This window comes from Zeus faber (genome assembly GCF_960531495.2).
Source record: "Zeus faber genome assembly, chromosome: 14".
In the NCBI taxonomy this organism is placed as follows: domain Eukaryota; kingdom Metazoa; phylum Chordata; class Actinopteri; order Zeiformes; family Zeidae; genus Zeus; species Zeus faber.
The window spans coordinates 19787785-19798385 of record NC_137200.1 but is presented as its reverse complement, the minus strand read 5'-3'; the positions used below and the strand labels follow the sequence as shown (position 1 = coordinate 19798385).

The following is a 10601-nucleotide window of genomic DNA, read 5'->3' as shown; positions in this document are numbered from 1 at the left end:
TTAACTTAAAAAAAAAAAAAAGCCAACCAGGTCTTCCTTCCTCACAGTGTCTCACTCTTCGGTTTAGTATCCCTCAGGTCAACCTGCAAAAAAACAAAAAACAAAAGCAAAACTCTCATCTGCCATTTTGTATTTACCTCAGAGGAAACGGAGTTTGATATTGGAAGGGAAAACCCTTCTCCGATTGTTGTTGTAAATGTTGGTGTTGTTGGTTTTTATAATGTGACATTTGTACCTTATTTAATAACTACGTAAGCATGTACTGTGAAAGTCTTCCTTAAATGTGTAACTTCCGCCTGCTGTGATTTGTCTCTTTATGAAGCTTATAGGGCGAGTTAAATAACGTTTAGTGTGGTAAAATGACCGCTTTTGGGCCGAAAGTGGCCCGTTGACCCCAAGATAAGTCGGAATTACTAGTCTACTTCTTCGACATTTTGTCCTATAAACAGGTAGAAATGGGTCTCCTAATGAAGGATGGGCAGTTAACCCTCAGAGTAAAGTACCTCTTTGGTATTCCATTTAAGTCCCCCTTTCTCAGCCTAGGCCAACCTCGCGTCAAACGTGAAGCACTTTTTGAAACGCTTCAACCTGTTTATCCGACGGGGCGTGCGCTTTTTCCTCCCCTTAAAATATTACGTTCTAAAAGGTTTTTGCTACTTATTGTCACGTTACTCTGAATTTCCGAGCGAGCAAGAATAGGTTGCTCAGGGAATGGCTTGCTTGGTGCGTTTTGCGTGTTCGTATTCGAGATCCTGGCTGGGACGCTGTTCACAAAAAACAGTTTCTCCAGCGTTTACCTCCATTCATATCAAATGCAAATAGGAATAAAACAAGACATTTGTTCAGAGTTTTATAACACGCGTCACCTGGTTATCTGCTGTCTAACCCCCCCCCCCTCAGGGTCCGATCGTTTACCCGGAGCTTCTTTTTGGTCAATTTTTATATGTGCACGTTTACCGCTTGTATCGACTCCCTTTACAACGCGAGGCTAAAGCTACTAACAAATCCATCCCTCCCCTCACACACACACACACACACACACACACAGATTAGTGCACTAAAACACACTGAAGTCGCCTCTACACGCTGCGGTCAAGTCGATTTCACAAACCCCCGTCTTTACCAGGGGCGAGGTTGCCATGGTGACCCTACATTGGCAACCGACGGGAGGTGGAGAAAAGCGGTCGTTTTCGGGCTTCTTTTTGTTTTTTTTTATATATATATATCTTTTCATAGATTTACAAAGTTTTATGGTACCTTCCACAGGGGTTGAACGCTCCCGAAACAAAAGAATGTCAAGTAAAACAAAGTGTTTGAAAACTATATCTCAGCTCCGCGTGCGTCGTAGAATGTCTCTCAAGAGCCAAAATGCCAGTTACCAGGAGGTCACTGTGATAATGTCTAGAATTACAGGCTTTTTATTTATTTATAATCCTACAGCAGCTGATATTTGATGGTCATCCAAAACGTTTTTGCTTCAGGTGTAATATTAAAAAACTTTGTAATAATAATAATAATAATTATAATAATAATAATAATAATAATAATAACAATGCAAGAAAACCCTCCATATGTTTACAAACAGAAACCAAGTTACAAATGTCTACCTACTTTTCAACAGCGGACGATTTATCACTTCTGAACCAGGAACTGGCGTTTGCAAAGATCCTCTGATGTGTCCTGTGGACATCTGTCTCAGAAATGAATGTCAAAAAATTGTAATAATTTGCTTTTTATCCAATTTGTTTAAAAACATACTTGGTTAAAGATATATATATATATATGTATATGTATATATATATATATATATACGTATATATATATATATATATATATATATATACATATATATATATATATATATATATATATATATATATATATATATATATATATACACATATATATATATATATATGTATGTATTATGTAGCATCCAGATACAAAGATGTAGCTTTCTGTTAAAAGTCTCCTCACTTGACCCATGGGTGATGTCTACAAAAGCATGCATGGCAAAGGCAGTGCCGTAACTACGCTAATAGCACCGAAGCGGAAAAATAACATCGGCAAGGGGACCCCTTCAATATCACTCTTATTTATTGATTCTTATAAAAAACTATAAGTAAATTCTTATTTATTGATTGATTTGTGAATATATGTAACCCCATATAACCTATGTTTGTGTTTACGCCTCTGTGAGAAGGGATCCATAAAGGAACCTCGGTGCTGAGCCATCGTCACCCGCGTGGACAGGCTGAGGAGACTTTATTCTCGTCTGTTTATTTATTTATTTATTTATTTGGTTTCGCTGTATCTACGATTGTACATTTTCGTGTAAATACATATACGATGTGAGTTGTGTACTAGCGCAGCGATCAAACAGTGGAAGCATGTTTTCTTTTCCTCCTGTCTTGCTGTTCCCTCCCTCCTCCGGGGCGCCCTTTGGCTTTCTCTCCCCGCCCCCTCAGCATTGTGACGGTCGAAATATACAGTAGCTGTAGCGTAGGAGGTCTGAAAGACACGGAATGAGATAGATAAACATGTAACGTGTACAATATGTCCACGCCTTTATTTGCACTTTTTTTTCGAAGGAATACAGTATTAAAAAGAAATAAAACTGTCGTGCTCCAGTTTGACTAAAGGCGGAGTCCTGTCCTGCTTTTAAACCCGCTTACGCCCCTGGACGCCTTTCCCCACATTAGGGCAAATACGACCCCGTCCGACCGCCACCAGACGCGCCACGCCCCGCGCCACGTCACACGTTTGTCTCTCTGACTGTGGAACGTGTTGACTTTCAACGGGTGAGTTGACTTTGAGCGGATCTCGGCTTTTCATTTTCCGACCGTTTACTCTGCGTTTCACTCGCATTCGGAGTCTTTGTTTATTGGATTCGTTTGTGAGTTTAGCGTTCATTGTTTACCTGTTATTGTTGTTCGCGTTTTTATCACCGGAATGAGTGATAGTCGTTAAATACAATGCCATATGCCATATTCACCATCAATAAATCGCTTTATATCGGATGCGATGACATATTCGGTGACAGAAGCTAGTTGTGCATTGCTGGGGACCCAAGGACGTGCAGCGTCGAATTTGGTGCAATATGGACACGTGACACGTGTAATATTTGTAAACTTTCAACAAACACTGAGCCGGCGTCAGGGGCGGGGCTTCCCATGAGAAACAGCTTTGTCACACAGCACACGCAACTCAAAGTGCTTTGCATGGGTATAAGACAGTCAAATAGGAATAATAACAATATAAAATAAAATTAAAAAAAATGTATTAGATCATTATCATTATTTGGTCTTGAACTAACCCAAAACCATTCCAAAATAACTCTCAAATGATTCTGAGAATAATCCTCAAAATCGCTTATTGCAGTTGAAGGTGAAAGGTGGCCGGGCGGTGGGTGAGGAGACAGTCTAGGAGCTAGGAGACAATCTCGGAGCGAGGACAGCCTCAGAGTCAGTCCAGGATCTCGGAGACTTACGATAGCGGCTATGATGTTATTACAGGTTATTGTTCGACCTTCTCACCCGTAGTCTCACCAGTTTCCATGTTCTAGTGAGAGTTTTATTACTGTCTTCCTTGAATTACGAGTTAAAAACGTGAAAACTGAAAAGTCGTCATTCATCACCAACCTCTTTCTGTTCTTCTCCAAATGTGAGCGACGGCTAAAGATGAAGCCTGGATGCCTCCCGAGCGTGACCTCTGCCTGGTGCCGAGCTGTTTGGTGGTGAATGTAACTTAGTTAATCCAAACAAGGCAGATAAATTTGAACTATTTATACGGTGGGCCTAACTGCCAATTGATGCATAAGATCAATTCGGCAAAATTATGAACGCAATTCATGCAAATAAGCTTCTCATGTGTATAAAGGGTAGGATGTTATAATACCCCTAGATATACGGCACACCAGCGGCGTTGGGTGATGACTACTTGATGAACATTGAATTTTGAGTTTCCATTCTTACATAAAGATATAGATATATACCTGGAAGTGTAACATATTTGATCTTTTTTCCAAATATAAAATATTATGTGTGTGATGGGAATTTTATTAATTGCTTTGCTATGTTGTGTAACCGTGACCATATAAACTTGCGTGTGTAACAATATATATAAATCTGTGTAATCACAGAAACATATAGGTATGTGTGTGCATAATATGCACACACACAATGAAGAACACAACCTCATGTCCCCAGTCACATATCCACAACCTCATGTCCCCAGTCACATATCTTCCATTTTTCCATGGTTTGGAAAACCATGGGAGTACAGTCTGTATGCTATCGTCTTTTGGCCTCCCCACGATGCAGCTGCAAGAGCAGGAACAACACCTCATTGTCCTTGGTGCGTGACAGTTTGCCTTACCTTGTACACGTATGAATCCGTGACGCCAAACTGACCATACATTCTCTGACTCCCTGAAAATAAACCGTTGATCCCAGAGAGCTGCTCTTAAGCACATCTCTGATCCGACCCTTGTACAACCGGCCCTTGTACCAGATCATAAATTCACTTTTGAGAGCAAGGACTTTTTCTTCTTCATTGTTTATTAGAAAACGGCATTCAGCAAAATCATTTTTCTAACAATGTGTTGTCTTCCTTTGGACGGTTTTGAATACGTCCCTCGCTGTCGATTCTCAGGAGCTTTATTTTTTATTTACAGCCAGTGCAGCGTTTAAAAAAAAAAAAAAAAAAAATGAAAAGAAAAACGTACTCGTCATTAACTTTATCGCATAAACAAGGCTGGGGAAAAAGAGTTTTACCAAAGCAGCTACTGTGGCACTGAAAACAGCGAGAAGACGTACAGATATTCGTGCTTCACACCGAATCCGACAAACGACAACAACAAACCAGAAGTCAATTATGTTGGCGGATTATCTGCACCTGATCGGATCGGATCTGGAATGCTTTCACATTTTTCTGTCTGACACTACAAACAGTAAGTTACGTCAGTCAAGGTTAAATTTTTGTATTTATCTTATAAATCGGAATCGGGCTTAAAGCTTTGTAAATAATTAACGTATATTAAATAATGTTATTAATGGTAACCTTGGACATCACCATATTCACTATCAATAAAATCTCTTTAAATCAGTGAATTGTGCCTGCTTTTTTTTTAATTTTTGTTCCCACTTTGCAAACACTATATAAAGGAAGTTTTCTGACCGTTGGAGCGATTCCGGATTCGGTGTGAGGTAGGCCTAACATCAAACACGCTAAAGAGACATTTCGAAAACATTCCATTTCATGATTAAAATCACAGTAAATGGGAGGTGGGCCCAGCGAACGCCCTTGACACATAAAAACAATGTGACGACGCTCCGTCACCGAAGTGCGTGACCGATCCTACACAGCCGACATTTTCACATTTCGAGCCGCGACCAAAACAGGAAGGCTTTTTTTCTTTTCTTTCTTCTTCTTCTTTTTTGAGTCCTCGCTTTCACTTCTCCTCAGCCTCACTTCTTCATGAAGTGGCCGATGACGTCCATGGGCAGCGGGAAGATGATGGTGGAGTTCTTCTCCGCCGCGATGCTGCTGAGGGTCTGCAGGTAGCGCAGCTGCAGCGCCGACGGAGACTCGGCGATGACCAGCGACGCCTCCTTCAGGGCGCGGGAGGCGTTCATCTCCCCCTCAGCCGCGATCACCTGCGGGTCAAAGTGCGACGGAGATACAGTACACAGCTTTGACCTCATCATAACCTATAGGAACGTAACGGTTATGGTCAGAACATTTCGTTTTATCACCCTGGTACACACCGTACAGGACCATAGAGAGATAGAGATATCAATATTGATATATATCTATATAGATGTGTGTATGCACACCCCCGGTAAAGTATGCAATTCTCTTATTTTGGTCAGAATGGGAATTGTTGACACATTCATACACTGTTTATTGTTCATGGTTCATTTTTGGGGGGTTACTGTTGTTATGGTCACAATATTTTTTTTTTTTGGATTATTTTACAGATTGAACTACTTTGGTTATTGTTTATTATTGGTCTATTTTATTGTTTATTGCAACATTTTTCTTCATTATTTTTTTATGTTATGTGTTCTGTTGTTGTTTATAGTTATTTTTTTGGGGTTTATTATATGTCACAATTTTTTTTCTTGTCTATAGTCTGTTAGGATTATTATTCTTAGGTGTATTTTATGGTTTATTATTGGGTCCATTTTTATTACCTATTGCGGATTTTTGAGGTTTATTTTATGTTGCACATTTTTTATTGTTAACTTTTAGGTTTATTGTAAATTGCAAATTTTGATATTTTCTGTGAATTCTTAGGTTCAGCGCAAATTTATTAATTTTATTCCTTTATTATCGGCTTATTTTTCTATGTGAGCCGCTACACAATTGCCCTCTGGGCATGATTAAAGTATCTGTCTAGCTTTTGAACTACCAATTCAGCAACTATTATTGTACGATTATATTATTACAATTTACTCATTAAGAATATAGTTTTTTTGGCCAGATATGTATCATGCACGCACGCACGCACACCTTGTGCAATATTGTATGTGCAATAACACTGGTGTTGAGATAGCACATAGTAATAATTCATATTGTATTTTTTTTACCTATGTACAATAACTGTAATTTATCCTGTGCATAGAATCGCATTTGTATATTTTGTATATCTTAAATCTTGTTTTATATTTTTGGCTATTGCCTATATCTGACACATTCATTTTTTTATCTTTATCCTATTCTCCTTTTTTGAGACTGTTAAGCTTTTTATTTTTTTTAATACTTATGGTCTGTACTGGAGTGCAACAAATCTCACCAGAAGAAATTACTCGCATATATGTAAATGTGCCTGGCGGAAAAACTATTCTGATTCTGATGGAAAAACAAATTAACCCACCCCCCACAAACCTCACAAACGAACAAACAAAAAACCCACAATAACGGATATGAAAGTAGAAAAAGAACTGGTGCAGAAAGCCCCGGTGGTTTTGGGGTGGGGGTCAGATGCTTAGGTTGACGTTTGGGATTTCCTGTTTTTTTCAGGAAATCAACTTTATGTTTCTGCGTCGGTGGGAACCTGCAGCGCTGCAGGTTTCAGCGCTCGGGCACTCATTCCCGCTCCGGTTGGACCCTGACCTTAGCCCTGGCCTCTCGGGTCGCCTCCGCCTCCGCCGCCATGGCTCTCTGCAGCTGATGAGGCAGCTTCACGTCCTTGATCTCCACGCGCTCCACCTTGATGCCCCATTGGTCGGTCGCCTCGTCCAGGCTGGACTGCAGGGCGGAGAGAAGGAAGTTAGGCTGAAAAACCTCCCAGTAGTATGCAAAAAAAATAATAATTTACCACTGCCAACTGGGGTCCACATTTTGATACACAGCGTCAACAAAACAACGCCACTCAGTGGGACTGCTTCACACAAAGTACCCTGTGGGAGGTTTCTCCATCGACAGGCAAAAGTAGAGGGGAGAAGCTCGATGTATGTTGGATATAGAGATTCACTTACACACGGTTAAAGTAATGCAGGCGAGGACATGGAAAAAAAAAAAGAAATGGTGTTCACGATGTTCATGACTCTTCCATCATTTTTCGTTGGAGGGCGAATGAGGGCTTGTTGGGCAGGTGTGGCTGTGCTGAATCTGGCAACGCACACTTGTGTAACGGTAGCTGGCGTTGTCCGTGAAAACCGCCAGCAAATGTCTGAGGTGTCCCAATGGGGCTCCCATTGGTTATGTGTATTGATAGTGATCGCTCGCGCTCGAGATGCTAAGATTCAAAGTCGGCACCTGCATGGCGTGGGAGATGCCCTCTCGGTCGGACAGCAGCTCCGCCAGGTTTTTGGTTCCCAGGACGTTCCGCAGCGTGGTCTGGGCCAGAAGGCGTGTGGAGAAGTCGGCGTTGGACACCTTGGCCACGGAGGAGATGGGGTCGCTCACCCGGAAGTAGACGACGCCGTCCACGCTGACCGTGACCGAGTCCTTGGTGAGAATCTGGATGCAGAGCACGTGGAATCTGTCGGGATCTGCGGCGGTTTTGTTTTGGGCGATGAAGCCGTTTTTAACCAGAACCTTACCTCCTGCGGCGGGATGTCAAAGGACACCGTCCTTAGGTCCACTTTGACAAAGGAGTCGGTGCAGGGCAGAACGAAGAAAATTCCTGAAGCCCAAAAAAAACAAAACAACAACAAATAATTACACTTATCACTCGTTTTCCTATATCAGGCTGAAGGAACGTAACTATTTTAATCAGATTTCTTCTCCTCCAGCTCTCACCGGGTCCTTTGGCCTTCTTGTCGGTGATGCGACCCAACCTGAAGATGACTGCTCGCTCGTACTCCTGAACGATCTGCGGTGGGACGGGACACGCAAGGACAACCGGCTCATTCCCACAGTTCTCCGTTTTGTAATCTCACACATTTCACGAGCGGACTCTTCACCTTGAGACAGAACCAGATGGTCAGAGGCAAGAGGCAAACTGTGAACAGGCCCGAGAGAATGACTAGAAACCATCCCACGCATCCCAGAGTTCCTGTCCGGTCCACTACAGAAGAGACAGAAGAGATACATTTATATACATATTTATTCATTCCAGACAGATTTATTTACCAATTATATTTTCTGACAGACAACACCTATATTTACTTTGAAATTATCTATTTATCTATTATCTGAAAAATTAATGATCTATTTACGTATATTGCCTTGCTTGAGTTTGGGCATCTGGGCTTTACTGCTACATCCTTCCTAGGACTTATTGTGTGCTATCACCGGGTGCGTTGCATTACATTTCACTGCATATATGTATGGAAGTATGTATATGTATGTGACAAATAAAAATCTTGAATCTTGAATCTTGAATCTTGAATCACTCCCGGTCAGGTGTACAGCAAACATTGACATACTAAGTGTAACTCACTAAGTATGACTATGTTTGAAACAGAGGAGTGATGAGCTCCAATCCTCCATTGGATAGAAGAGTAGAACCCAACAGGTGGATGCAGGGGAGGTGGAGGGAGCGCAGCCAAGCAGCGAACAAGCAGGTAGGGCAGGGGGGATTGGCTGCTTAAATAGGCCGACCAAATAAGGGGCGTGGAAGCATGTGGCAGCGTCAAGGTCTCTGACAGAACTAGCTCCGCAACCTACGCATCAAATTATAAAGATCCCACTACCCCACTACTTTTGTAAATTCACAAATCACAATCGATTGTTTAGGCCTGTATCCATAGCAACGCCAATAGGGAAAAAGGGACGTTAATGACATCATCCTGAGGTTTCATTAACCCTTCCATCAGTACATTTACATGTTCCGACTTTCGAGACCCAGCAGCAGTGGTTTTAGCGGTTGTTTTTTTTAATTTAAAGACCGGTTCACTGCTATCCTAAAATGGGATTCCTAAGTTACGGCTACATTATCTTATCTTAAGATAGACTTTTTGTCAGTTAGGAAAGATGCTAAACCACTGTATCATCCCGAACTGAGAAAATAGGAATTAAAGACTTTTTCCTGTAAATATCCGTCATGGCCAGGTACTGTACAATCTTAAGGACGTTAAGGTTTTTTTTATTTTGTATTTTGACGACATGACTGTGCAGCTTGCTGAAAGCAATTAAACTGTCTCATGTTGAAGTGCACTACTACGCAGGCCGTACTGGGAATATGGGAGATCTCTGATCTCGAAAGCATTGTTACCGTTACTAACAACTCTGCTTACACAAAGGTGAGCTCTCAAAGGCCTCATTTACTTGTTGCTTCATTAAGTTGAATAACATTTCTTGCCACTAAACGCAAGCTGGCATGGAAATCATTAACATATTTCACAATGTCCAAGCTGGCTCCGTTCTCGGGACTTTTGACCATTTGTCGCCTGAAATAACTGACATTATTCTAAAGCAAAACCTATGCAACGTATTTACACAATACAGAGCAATTTCACTGTATGCTAATAATATTTGCACAGCTTTTACATGACCTTGTCAAACAGGTTAGTGATAGATACCCAATATTATATAAACAGTACTTTTAAATGGGGCCAAACCAAACTCTGTAATGGGAGGCTTCCTGTCCATCAGAAAATAATAGGGCATGTAAACGCAAGGCCTATGACGTACAATGAAAGACAACACAGAGCAGTACGTTGACACGAATGCTTTGGGTTATTTTTCTCTCTGCACCATGTGACTTGTGTCTCCATGGCAATGATCTCTACTCCTACAGTGTCTGACTTAAGGACGCATTGAGATCACTCTACCAATTACGACTAATTCTGCTATCAAATGGTCTGTGTTGGCAACCATCAAGTAGTAGCTGGCAGTATTATTTTAAAGGTGAAAACAACAACAACAACATTGATTTACCTGTATAAAGTTCTGCTGAGGATAAGAGCATACAAGAGGTAGGAAGAAAGTAAGAAAGGAAGTCTTACATATTAAGTCTTCATTGCTTCTCCCCCTTCGTTTCTGGCTTTCCATTTGGTCTTCCATTTCCATATGCCTCCAAAGAACTGATTAAGCAGCGGTGCAACGGGGAGATTAGCTCTGGTGGGAAGGCACAACGTCTGAGGAGGGAGTCACCATCCTTTTTAAGGAAGTGCGCTTAACCAATAACACTGACGGAGAGGTGCGGC

At 41.3% G+C, this 10601-nt stretch overlaps 1 protein-coding gene across 1 annotated transcript; it reads right to left on the bottom strand.

Annotated features, from left to right (window-relative positions):
• Positions 1-4538: 4538 nt before the first annotated feature.
• On the bottom strand, positions 4539-10464 carry stoml3b (stomatin (EPB72)-like 3b; the record flags this gene model as incomplete). Its single annotated transcript, XM_080013186.1, has 7 exons — positions 4539-5657; positions 7120-7254; positions 7765-7968; positions 8052-8134; positions 8251-8323; positions 8415-8518; positions 10401-10464. 7 exons carry the CDS (start codon positions 10462-10464, stop codon positions 5469-5471), a joined length of 852 nt encoding a protein of 283 aa, XP_079869312.1. The 3' UTR covers positions 4539-5468.
• Positions 10465-10601: the final 137 nt, after the last annotated feature.